A 13,817-nucleotide genomic window follows, 5' to 3' on the forward strand; every position below is an offset into this window, starting at 1 on the left:
GGAGGCATTCTAGATCCAGCGAGTGCATTTGCAGAGAGGCAGAAGAGCCACAGAGAGGCTAACGCTGGGGCAGCGCAACAACCTCTAGAGGCAAGATTGATTTGCTAAGAGGGAGAGACGTCTTCAGTTCCAGAGGCTGGGAAGGAGTCCCAGAGTGCCGGAGAAGCATCTTTCCAGTCTGCAGAAGGCAGAATGACTTCATCAAAGACCAGTTTGATGCTAGACGTCCAACACGCTGCGCAGAGCAACGTAGAGGCTGACACAGAGGGTCAAAGGGCCGAATATCTGAAGGCAAGTTGTACTGGGAGTTTGCTTGTGGGGTGAGGAAAATTCCTCACTAGAGTTTTTGCCAGTATTTTTCTTTGTAGGATTGCTAGATTTCGGCATTCAATTGTACTCAGAATTTCTCACTGCTACATAATAATAAAACCCTCAATTGCTGCATCAGTTTCTCGCATTGGGTTTTTTCGGGGACTTTTGTCTAAAAATAATTGTGTTAATTTTATGTGCATGTGCTAGCATTTCTCAGTTTCCAACACATTATTTTTCTGCAATATTTTATTTGTGAAGGTTGCAATGTATTCATTTCGATATTTGTTGTAGCAGATAAATTGCTAATTTATTAACAATTAGGATAAAATAATATCAGTTGCTGCAATAAGATTTCGGTTTGTGGAATTTTCACATGGTATCAGAGCCAAGTTGATCAGCCGGAGAGCTCAGAAGTGAAAAGAAGGAACTTCCCTACTCAGTGTGGGCAGAGGGCCAAAATTCTGAAGGGCAGTGCAGTCATTCTGCGAGGAGGCTAATTTACTTGTGGAGGTTCGAATTTTTCAGAGGGGGAAAAAATTCGATCTTTCAATATCGAATGATTCCAGAGGCAGAGGGAGCAGCTCAGAGCTTTCGTTGGGCAGATCTCTAGCTGGACGCAGTGGTTTTTGCAACAATTCGCTAGAGAAGAGCCAATGTCAAGGTGGAAGAGAGAAGAGCACACATAGAGGGAAAATTTTCCTCAGGGAACTTCTAGTCTCAAGAAGTTCGATTTTCCTTGTAGATCGACAGTCGTTGTGAGCAAATCTTCTCACTCTAGAAGGGAGTGCAAGTTGAAGAATCTAGGGCACATGTAGTTAATGAGATTCTTCTTTGACTTGATAACTATTTGTGAGGCTTTTTACTTTCTTATTAGCACAATCTTCTCTTTGACATTATTAGAGTGTGTATTTCTTATTTCATCAAATAGCTACCAAAACAAAGAGACAAAAACAGAAGAAGTTGGCATTTTGCCAAAGGCCAAAACCTCTCCCTCTTAGAGAGGAAAACCCACACATAATTCTTATAGAGATTCCAATTGACAAACACCAAGACCATGACACTTGACCTTCTATGCCACTCCAAGACCAAGACACCAATCTTCTTATTTATCACTATTGAGATCATCTTCACTGTACTGCTGAGATCTTCATTACTGTTGTCATCACTGAGAACATCATTGTTGTATTTCCATAGAGACCTTCACCATATCAACGAGGTCATCATATCGTTCTTCATTATGACCTTATCTTCGGTAGGATTATGATCAAGACTATTATGTCAAGAACATGACTATGTTAAGTATGTTGATTGAGTATTGCGTCGAGACAGTTTGTATGCTGAGACAGTGTGTGTCATTGTGAGGACTGTTCATAAGGTATGTCGAGATTATGATTGTATGCCGAGATAGAGATCCGAGACCTTCTTCATTACACCCATGCTGAGACTATACCTCTGTGGTATACATCTGAAATTGTTTCATTGTTTTCCACCCTAACTGTGAGGATCCCATCTTGTAAACATCCAACAGTCACGGTGAATTCGAGTCTCTGTCCTTACCCGAGTTTGTAGATGAGTCTGAATTGTTACTCTCCTGTAATGCGGATTGCAGTCCCTGTACTTAACCGAATCATCTCAAAAAATGTGAGTTCTTGTCTCTTCTTTTGCGGTGACCCTAACTGGGTATATATAGTGGTTATGTCTCCATTTTTTAGCCGACTTGACCAAGTGAATCGTTGTGTCTTTTATATGAGCCGACATGACATTATATATATATATATATATATATTTGAGGCTGACATGATGTTCTCTTCATCGTTTTGCTTGCAGTCTTCTTCTTTGGAGGATGGTGCTTGTCTTGGAGGGCTACTTGACACTAGGTTGACCCATATTCATGCTCAAGAAGAACTATTTAACATGACTTTGATTCTTTGACTTTCCTAGACCTATGAATGAGCAAGAAACTCATTCGAATAATTTACAAAAATAATAATTTTTTCTTGACAAGTACAAAGATCAAAATTATATTTACAAATACCGAACCTAGTTACACTTTTCTTCAACAGTGCGAATAGCAGAGCAGCAACTGAGCAGAAGGAAAGATTGTGAGAATTTCTGAATCTACACATCAGAAATCCTACTGCAATCATTGGCTTATCATCTCATACTTGTTCCTTACATTCAACAAGTTATTTAATTACTTAAACAATGTTGAAAACACTATTGCAGCCTACACATACATACAGATCATGAACTGAAATAAACTGAGACAATCACACAAGGGACATCGTTATTTTTGGACAATCGTCCCTGGAAAAACCCAATTCGGGAAAACTGGTGCAACATATAGAGGATTTTTATTATTAATCATATTTCTGAATACAACTAGGGTGCCAAATCCTGCTCACCCAACAGAGAATAAACTTGGCAAAAGTACCTCTATCTGGAGACAGATATTTTGGCAAATCCAACAACTGGATGATCAAACCGCACAGATGACAATGTTGTTCCCAGTGATGGGTAGCGATGGTTGCTCCAAGCTCTGCACTGGAACTGAGTCACCTCCTCTAGGAGTTGCGTCACCCTCTCAGTGAGCCTCCACTGCTCAGAAAGTCAATATGTTGAACTGCTCTCTCTCTGCCCCATAAACAAACCCCAGCATTGTCGCTGCCTCTAAGGGCCTGTGTCAACCCCTCTAGCTTCTGCGTCAGCCTCTCTAGCGTCTGCATCACCCTCTCTGGAGCTGCGTTGTCTCTCCTGGTGCTGCTCTTCCTTTCAACTATGTATTCTTCGGCCTTGGATTGAAGTCCCTCCGCTGATCTGTCCCTCACTGCAACTCAGATCCCTAGCTCGTTTTTCTCAGCTAACCTCGCCCTAGAAAAATCGAACTCTTTGATCAATTTGATGTATCTCCAACTGACCCTCAAGCCTCCTCTTATACTTTTCCCGTTGATGAAACAACAGTCGTGATCTAATCTCTAATCAATGACTAAGATTAAAACAGACTTGATATTCGTTACTTAGAACCTTTTCACCCATATTTTTATTAATACACATTAATATTTTTACTTTCCTAAGTTTAGACTTAGGAACCCATTAAAAATATTATTTATTTTAATAACTCCTCATGCGAGTGGAATTTCTCCAAATGATTTTTGGGTTCTGGAGACCTTATGTGTTGTAGTCCCTCCACCAAATTTCGGAGCTAGAGCACATCTGATGCTACCCAAAATGAACAAAGACGCAGTTTTCGATAGTTCGTTGAGATGGCCACTGCTGGGCTTCGTGATCAGGATGGGTTGGATGGAGCTTCCAACTACATCATCTGGAAGGCAAGGATGTCCTTCCTTCTAGATGAATAGGGCCTGAAAGCCTATATCGATGCAGTGGTGGCAGTTCCTCAAGATGTAGATCAGCTGAAAGAGTACAGGAAGGAGATGGCGCGGGCAAAGTGGTTGATCCTAGACGGAGTCCGGGATCATATAGTCTTGCAAATAGCTGGAAAAGATACTGCCAAACAAATATGGGATGCTCTTGCCACGTTATGTCAGGGTACTTCCAAGCAATGGAAGATGTAACTCGAGGAGAAGCTGAGACTCATCCGGATGCAGAAAGGGGAAGGCATAGACCCTTTCCTCACCAGGATTTTGGAGGACCAGGACCAGTTGTCAACTGTTGGGGTAGTGCCTCCATTGGAAAATTAGAAAGGCAATATAGATTTTCTTGATCTTGATAATTACTTGTGATCTTTCTTATTATTACGATTCTTTATATCTTCTTTCTCTAGTTCATCAAGCAATTACCAAAAGCAACATTACATTAAACAATGGGCATAAGATGTAGGCACATGCCAGGGAAAAACCCCCCTCAAAGGGAAAACCTAGTCAAAGTAATTCTTCCTTTCAATAGTATTCTTTGAGACTCTTCACCCTAGACCAAGACCAGACCTTCCCTCCACACCAAGTCAGCCTCCAGAAGATTGACCTCTTCCCAGCAACTTTGATTATGCAGCGACTTGCAGCAGCTAACAGCTTTCGGCAGCAATCCAACTTGGAAGACTTCGATTTCCCAATCTAGAGCACGAAACAGAGAGAGACCACCACCAAAATTTTGATTTTCCTTGACTCCTTAGACTCACACAAACTTGCATTCACTTTGGCTTCCCGGCAATAGACTTTCCTAGCTGCCCGCTTCGCACTTCTGCCCAACAACGGGATTTTCGCACTTCTGCCCAATAGAGAGAATTCGAACTTGATGAGAAGTGATGCTCCAAATGAATTCGATGTCCTTCCTTTTATAGGCTTCTTGTGGGGTCGAATAGGGTCTTAGGCCGACTTGATCTTCCCTTAGGCCGACATGGTGTGGAGGTTACATAATTTGTATTTGACTCAGTACTAAACCTTTTTACATGATTCAAAAGCCTAAGAAGGGTCTCTTTAAATGTTCAATAATTCTATAAACTCAGAATAAATCCTAGAAGTCGTCACTCAGGACTTTGACCTAAAACATGGTGACCCAAGCATGAAACCCATGCCTTAATAAGTCCCAATAATAATAATAATTATTATTTTCTTTATTCTTTTGACAAGTACATTAGATAATGACTCAAGTACATTATTGAAGACCGAACTAGTTACTTTTTCCAACACTCCCTCTTTACTAGGGAGGTATTCATAATGTACATATACAATGGAAGATCTCAAACTATATGAACCATGAATAACTTTAGGCACCGCAATGCCATGGACTAGATTCCTAACCAGGGCAATCTATCCAACCAGTGACTCAACAATTTAGGCACTGCAATGCCATGGACTAGATTCCTGACCAGGTCAATCTATCCAAGTGGGACTAAGGTGGACTCAAGCTTTCAGCCTCTCTAGGTACCATCGGGCTTACTTGCTAACCACCAACCCAAACATATCGCTGTGTATCCAAAACAAATCTCAATAAACAACACCACCTTTTCAATTCTGGGATTCCTGACATCAACACAGAGTGTCGACTTGATGTCTCCCCAGTCAATGCTTCACTCGCAAAGCCTCAACACCCCTTGATCCAGCAGATCAAGAATGACCAATCTCTCCCAATCAAACTGATTGGTAACCAACATGCTTTCAATCCTTCGAGAGTTTCACCTGTACAAACACAACCCCAATCAATAATATACTTTCACATGTACATAATCCAATACAAACCTCTGGGGTCATATAGACAACTGATGTTGCTTCTCAACTTTCCATAGTACGACTATTAATCGAATCTTCGACAGAAGATTTCTCAATTATATGTTTTCCTTCCTACTTCTCATGCAGCAACATATCCTCCGAAATTCATTCTTCAATTATTACCAAGCTAAGCTCTCCCTCTCAACTAGGAAGCACCTCTTTATCCGAACTCCCTGTTAATCTTAGGGAGATCTCTCCTATTCATGCTTCTTGTGGGAGATCAACTTATTCTTTTTCGACATCGGAGAATCTTTCGTGGCTTCCAACCATTTCATCAGAGTTATCATCAACCTCATCATGCTTATCACATCAACGAGCATCTTCACCAAGTTGAAGATTGTGTGCCTGCACAACTTTAATAGCAAGTACAACCAAATCTACAGAAGCATGATGTTAGCTATATCAAAATCAGGAAGCATTTCATATATATCAGATGTCCAATCTTGCTAGGGACTTTATACACCCTAGACTACTTCATAACAACATTCATTCCATCTAGGGTTTCAATATGTCTTCCAAAGGTATGACATACCTTACTACAACATATAGAAAACCCTAGAACCATTTCAAAATACATATAGATCTATAAAGCATCTAACATCCTTTCAAAATACATATGTTAGACTTCTCACTAGATATTTATACAAATCCTAGATTACATACAAACGAATCAATCAAAGTCAATCACAGCTTAGTCATTTACCTGACCAACTTCCACTAGGGTTAGTTCCAACCCCTAGATTTTCAATCAACCATCAAACAGTCACTAACATGACCAGCTACCACTAGGGTTAGTTTGAAAACTCTAGATTTCCGAGCAATCATCAAACTCAATCAAAATTCAAATTTCAACAATCTCTTCACAAATCTCAAATTATCATATAGCCATCAGAGATTTCTACTTCGACTAAGGTTTAACTCCAAAACCCTAGAATTCCATTTTTCACAATCTCAACAACCATTGCATATACATAGATCTCAGATTGTTACATTTCACATTAGACAATGTCACTACTAGGATTTAAGTGTAAGACCCTAGATTTCCAAACATCAATATCCTAGAATCTCAGACAAGGACTTCCATTGAATCCTAACACTCATGACCATCAATGACTAGGTCAACACATATCTAGGAATTCATAACCATACATAAGAATATCATATGTCCAACATCATTAATATAGCTTGACCTAGACCAACCTAGGATTTCAATCAAAAGGACATATCTATATATGCCTAGATTTCATCATCATGCAAATATATTTCATATCATGTGTTAGTCAAACCCAACTTCACAACAAAATCAAATAAGAGTTAGACACAATCATTTTGATTACACTAGGGTTTGATCAGACAAACACACACATACCAAGGAAAACATTTTAAGACAATATAAGGGTCTTGCTCACACATTCCACCAAACCCCAATGAGCTAGGGTTCCAATGTAGAATCACACATTCCACCAAACCATAATGAGCTAGGGTTCCAATGTAGAAACATAGCAAACCCAACATTACCAAAACTTCAAAGGTTTTGGATTTTAGACGTCATTATTCAACCCTAACAAGTTAGGATTTCCAGATCACACCAAAATCCCAAACAAGACATCATCAATAAAAACTTCAACTAACATTTCACAATATCCCTAAGCAACTTAGGATTTCAGACATTCACATTAGCATACCCTTTGGTTAGTGTTTTTCAAAACCTGTCTGGGGTTCTACATAGTCAATCAAGAATATGAGTGGGGTGGGTAGATTTATCAAGAGATGAATCACCCAAACAAGAATCACTAAGATTCAATATAGTTAGTCATAACAAAGTTAGTAATAGATCATCAAATGAATAATCCTTTTAATCAATTTATTCAAAGCATACCTTTGACTAACCTTGTCATGAGAGATCCTCCTGCTTGCAGATGTTTTCCCTAGTCAAGACAACAAAGGGAGAAAGGTGTTTAGTATTTAATATAATCAAAACTAAATGAGTACATGAACCCAAAACTGAAAAGACACGAGATACTTATCTTTGAGAGTTGTTTGGAGCTCCCTCCAAAGCTTGAGGGAAACCTACAAACTTAAAAGCAATACAAAATGTCTTTTCCAAAAATATGTTAAAACCCTACAAAATCTAAAACATATAAAACAAGATATGTAAAGTTATAAGCAAAGGACTTAGTAGTGTAAGTCCCTAATGTCAAGTTCTTCAGGCTTGACTTTCTTTGAGTCTTTTTCTTCAGCAAAGTTGGCTTGATCTCTTCCTCTCTTCTTATTCCTTGGATTCTCGGGATAGATACTCTTGTAGTGACCTTTCTTATGACATTGATAGCACTCTATTGTAGACATGTCAACTTTCTTCCTTGGTCCATTTGATCTCTTTCCTTTATGATGAGCAACATAAGCATTTGATACTTCTTTGGGATTGACAACCATTGAGATCCTTAATTCTTCTTGACTACATGTGGTCCATAATTCTTCAAAGGTGGGAGCTACCTTCCAACTGTTGAGACATGAAGCAAATGCACTCCAAGAAGGTGGAAATCCTAATATAGCGGTGATCACCAATTCTTTTTCCAAAACAATCTCATCGATGGCCAAAAGATCATCCCTGAGTCTAGCTATCTTCACAAAGAAGGTTGCTACAATATCTTCTTTAGTCATCTTCATATTCCTCATCTCATTCTTCAAACTTGCTACTTGACCAATGTTCTTAATAGTGAACAACTTTGACAAGGCTTCATACATCTCCTGAGCATGATCGATGTTAGCTATGAATGGGAAAAGATTGTCTTTTATCCCTTCTACCATTAGAGTCATAGCCACCAATTCTAGATCCCTGAATTTCGCTTTGTCGGCATCACTGGCTTCTTCTGTAGGCTTCTTTACATTTCCTTTTACCAAATCCAGTACCTTGTTCTTCTCGAGGATTAGGTCAATCCTCTTCTTCCAAGATCTAAAGTTAGATGCTCCTTCAAGCTTGTTCTCACCCTTGATAGAGTTAGACATCTTCCTTGAATATGATAGACTCCTTTCCTGAGATAGTGCCTATGAATGGATCTGCCTTTTTCTTCTTCACCAAAGCTCTGATACCATGTTGGAAAATTAGAAAGGCAATAAAGATTTTCTTGATCTTGATAATTTCTTGTGATGTTTCTTATTATTATGATTCTTTATATCTTTTTTCTTTAGTTGATCAAGCAATTACCAAAAGCAACAGTACATAAAACAATGGACACAAGATGTAGGCACATGCCAGGGCAAAACCCCTCTCAAGGGGAAAACCCAGTCAAAGTAATTCTTCCGTTTAATAGTATTCTTTGAGACTCTTCACCCTAGACCAAGACCAGACCTTCCCTCCACACCAAGTCAACCTACAGCAGATTGACCTCTGTCCAACAACTTCGACTATGCAGCAGCTAACAACTTCCGGCAGCAGGCCAACTTGGAAGACTTCGATCTCCCAATCTAGAGCACGAAACAAAGAGAGACTGCCACCAAAATTTCGATTTTCCTTGACTCCTTAGACTCACCTAAACTCACATTCACTTCGGCTTCTCGACAACAGACTTTCTCAACTACCCACTTTGCACTTTTGCCCAGCGACAAGATTTTTGCACTTCTGCCTAGTAGAGAGAATTCGAACTTGATGAGAAGTAATGCTGCAAATGGATTCGATGTCCTTCCTTTTATAGGCTTCTTGTGGGGTCGAATAGGGTCTTAGGCCGACATGGTGTGGAGGTTACATAATTCGTATTTGACTCAATACTAAACCTTTTTACATGATTCAAAAGCCCAAGAAGGGTCTCTTTAAATGTACAATTATTCTATAGGCTCAGTATAAATCGTAGAAGTCCTCAATGGGGACTTTGACCTAAAACATGGTGACCCAAGCATGAAACCCATGCTTTAATAAGTCCCAATAATAATAATAATAATTCTTTTCTTTATTCTTTTGACAAGTACATTACATAATGACTCAAGTACATTATTGAAGACTGAACATAGTTACTTTTTCCAACAAGGTACTTCCGAGCAGCAGAAGATGTACCTCGAGGAGAAGTTTGAGACTCATTCAGATGCAGAAAGGGAAATGCATAGACCCTTCCTCACCAGGATTTAAGAGGTCCAGGACCAGTTGTTAGGTTTTGGGGTAGCGCCTCAACCTACATAGCTAGTAAGATTGGCACTCAACAGTGTCTCCAAGGACTGGCAAGTCTTTGTCCAAAGCATATTGGGCAAAGACAAGTTACTAGAGTGGGACAGGATGTGGGCTGACTTGTAGCGGGAGGAATTGAGGCGAGCTCTTGTAAAGAGCTCCATCAGTGGTAGCAGCGATGGATCGAAGCAGGTGAAGGAGGAGGAGAATGTGGCCCTTGCATCTAAGGGTCCCAGTCAGGGACAGGAGGAACAAAGAAAGAAGAAGGAATTGTCAAAGGTCAAGTGCTTCAGATGTGGTGAGCTCGGTCACTACAGTACCCAGTGTGCTCTCAGGAAGGACAAGGAGGAGAAGTAGGACCAGCAGGCAACTTTTGAAGAGATCAATAGGCTTTCCTCCAGGCTGGAGGAAGACTTCACCATGTTTGCAGATATACCTCCAGGGGTGAGGTGGGGAGATTTGGTATTGTAGCCCCATAGCACTACATATGGGCAGGATCCTTGAGGAGTCCACCTCATGGATCAGTACCTGGCTACGGGGGCCCAAACTATTCAGTAACAAGATGGATCAGTGGCAATTGATGCAGTCAGAGACCGAGTGACAGATGCATTGACTAGTAGCAGTTAGATGCTGGGGAGCGCAGTGCAGAGTTGGCAGCAGTGCAGAGTCAGCAGCGGCGCAAATTCTTCAGTAACAGTGCAGATGCTAGCAACAGTCAGAGACTCGGGTGACAGATGCATTATACTAATCACAGTTGATTCAGTATTTTGGATGCTTTTCAGTTGCAAATGTTGCAGTTGCAGCAACAACATATGAGAGGGAGTTGCAGTGTTGGCAGCGGTACAACAGGGTCAGTAGCAACACAAATGCAACATATATCAGAGTTGCGCAGTGGTTGGTGGGTAGTATGGCCAGACATCAACATCGTGACAGAAGATGATGTAGAGACAGGTTGTTGTGGCAAGGAGTGCAACACTATAACACATTCCTCACTAAGAGGGAGTGTTAATTTTTGTAGCATCGGAGGTGTTCTAGCCTTGAAATTTTGTGGAGAGGCTAGAATACATGAGATCTCCAAATCCTAGAATTGTTTCTAGAAATTCCGCTTAGAAATGACTTAATTAGATTATTAACCAATTTTTAAATACTTCCCGAGTCTAAACTTAGGGAATATAGTTAATTAATCATTAATAATTAAGTCAAGGCGAGAATCATCTAGAAACTCACACGAATCGATCCAGAAATTATCCTAGCCATCGATTATGTTTTAATCTTGGCCGTTGGTGCCCCAACAAAGGATTATAAGAGGAGGTCAATGTGGTGATGGAGAGACACTTCTACAGTTCGATTTCTTGGCAGATTGATTTCCAAAGTAGCAGCAGTCAATTGCCGGAGAGAGAGCTAGAGATCGAAGCAGTGAGAGAGGGGCATAGACAGTGAGGCTGGAGGAGGCATTCCAGATCCAGTGAGTGCATTTGCAGAGAGACAGAAGAGCCACAGAGAGGCTGACACTGGGGTAGCATAGCAACCTCTAGAGGCAAGATCGATTTGTTGAGAGGGAGAGACGTCTTCAGTTCCAAAGGCCGAGAAGGAGTCCCAAAGTGTCGGAGAAGCATCTTTCCAGTTAGCAGAAGGCGGAATGACTTCATCGGAGACCGGTCTGAGGCTAGACGTCCAGCAGGCTGCGCAGAGGCTGACGTAGAGGATCAAAGGGCCAAATTTCTAAAGGCAAGTTGTGCTAGGAGTTTGCTTGTGAGGTGAGGAAAATTCCTCACTAGATTTTTTGCCAGTTTTTTTCTCTGTAGGATTGTCAGATTTCGGCATCCAGTTGTACTCAAAATTTCTCACTACTGCATAATAATAAAACCCTCAACTGCTGCACCGTTTACCCGCATTGGGTTTTTCCAGGGACTTTTGTCCAAAAATAATTGTGTTAATTTTATGTGTGTGTGCTAGCATTTCTCAATTTCCAGCGCATTATTTTTCTGCAGTATTTTATTTGTGAAGATTACAGTGTATTTATTTCGATATTTTCCATATCAGATAAATTGTTAATTAATTAACAATTAGAAGAAATAGTATCAGTTGTTGCAATAGGATTCCTGTTTGTGGAATTTTCACAGAAAATATGAATAGGAGAAAGGTTTCTCCTAGGGGTCACCCACTTTTGGTGGGTAACACATATGCCTACATTTCTTACTCTATGTATAGGTTTTGAGTCACTAAAAATAGAGTAAATGGCTGTAGTCACATATGCGGCATCTTCTGGTACAAGGGGATCGTTATGACTCTTGTCGTAATCATTTGAGGTACTCCATGGGAGGTTTTAGGTTAAATTTACTTACTGATGCATTATCCTTTACACTGAAAATACTGGGTTTGATCGTTATCCATCTGGAATGCTTGATTAGGTCTGCATCCATACGAACCGTCTATTTCCAAGTTTTTGTCTTAATGTGTTTTAGGTGTGAGAAGGTGGTCCATAATGTTGAGCTTCTCATTTTTGAAGCTCATGTGCAGTGTGGATTCTGCCTGCACATTATCCCCAAAAAGCATGTTGAGCGGTAAGCAAAAAATGTAACTATTTTTGCCTATTGTTTACGTTATTCCTTTTCTCCAGAAAAATGTGGATCTAGACATTTTCATTAATGAGGCTTTCTCAGGATCTGTAAATTTGAGGTGGTAATTTGGTATCATATTAAATTTTACGGCATATCCTTCAACTGGCTTGCTGGACAAACATCACCTTCTATTGGTACTTTGCTTCATCTATTTTTGTAGCATGGCCTTAGTCACTAATACTTCTCTAAAGATAGCTACCATTGCTTGTACTGTTACATATCTCTTTCATGCTTAGCTGATTTTTTTTCTCAAGGATTTTCCATGGTTTCATGTATATCTGTTCTTTCACAATTAACCAGCTTATTTGCTCATATCCCTTCATTAAATAGCACTCTTTCACTGAAGTGAAATAGACACGAGCATATAAGACAGTTTTAAAGTAGGTGAAAGGGGATGGTTTTCTATTAGGCAAAGCACTAGCAAGGAACCTACGCACTTAACGTACTATCCTGAAGCTTGATGACACTAGTTTTTGCTGTTATCAAACACAAACTATCTACCTAGTTTCCACATTTTGACAATTAATGCAGATTTTCTTCTAGAACTTTGTACAAGGTTCACTGCGTCGTCCAAAGATGTGTGGACTAGAATTGCACCAATTCTGACATTCTTTGTATCTTAAAATATCTTGTTTGTGATTCAGATATGGTATATACTTAATTTTATCAGAAAAACTTCAATCATTACAAATTGACATGGATTTCCAGGGAAAAGCACTGTATGCAGCAGAGGCAGATCGAGTCCGAATCTGGGCAGAAAATCGTGCAAGGTTTTCATTCAGTGATGCCATGGATGTTTACTCGGATGGTTCCTGGGTTTCTGTTTTCTCTTTCTCAGTCATGTTTTCTTTCATCATTGTGTCAAGCTCTGGGAATGGTATGTCAGGAAGCTAGTCTCAGATGAAAAACTAGCATTGTAAGTTCATTACTAATCGAAGGAGGAGTTTCTGGCAACCTTTTCCACTCTTTCAGCAAGTCTTTTTTGTCCACTGGAAAATGGTTCCTAATAATTATTTGTGTGGAAGTTCATCTGACATCATTGAACCAGTACCAATTGAGATTCTGTCTCATCTCTAAAAGCTGCAAGGTGTTTCACTCCTCTCTGTTAGCAACACAAGCTGTTGCGTTATGATAACTTTGTATTCATTTGCCCCATGGGCATTATTTATGCATTGGGGTATTATGTTCAACAGCATAATCACATTGCACTTATAACTATGTAGGCCTATACTGGCAAACTTATGGAACTTTTGAACGGGTACATTCACTATTATTTCATTGGCTTATACTTTTTTTTCCCAATCAAACGTAATAATTTGGTTTAAAATGTTGCTTTTGTGCATATGTTTCAGCAACTGGCTTTAGTTTCTCACACTTCCAAAGGAAAGCGTCCTTCAGTGCACAAGCACCAATCTATATACTGCGCATAAAAAGACGGAAAAGTAACTTGTAAATGTAATGGCTATGTTGCAGATATATGGAGGCTGATTGTCCACTGCGTTG

General features: G+C 39.9%; 1 protein-coding gene across 1 annotated transcript in view; it reads left to right on the plus strand.

Annotated features, from left to right (window-relative positions):
* The window catches only part of LOC149258678 (putative chlorophyll(ide) b reductase NYC1, chloroplastic), a 175,015-nt gene extending 161,428 nt beyond the window's left edge, over positions 1 to 13,587 (plus strand). Inside the window, exon 10 of the mRNA XM_089415712.1 lies at positions 13,023 to 13,587. Within this exon, the coding sequence (XP_089271838.1) occupies positions 13,023 to 13,208 (186 nt within the window). The 3' untranslated portion in view covers positions 13,209 to 13,587. The remainder of the gene's footprint in view (positions 1 to 13,022) is intronic.
* The last annotated feature ends 230 nt before the right edge of the window (positions 13,588 to 13,817 follow it).

This window comes from Pinus tabuliformis, chromosome 6, assembly GCF_031772625.1.
Source record: "Pinus tabuliformis cultivar Carrire ecotype Pingquan chromosome 6, CPIR1, whole genome shotgun sequence".
Lineage (NCBI taxonomy): Eukaryota > Viridiplantae > Streptophyta > Pinopsida > Pinales > Pinaceae > Pinus > Pinus tabuliformis.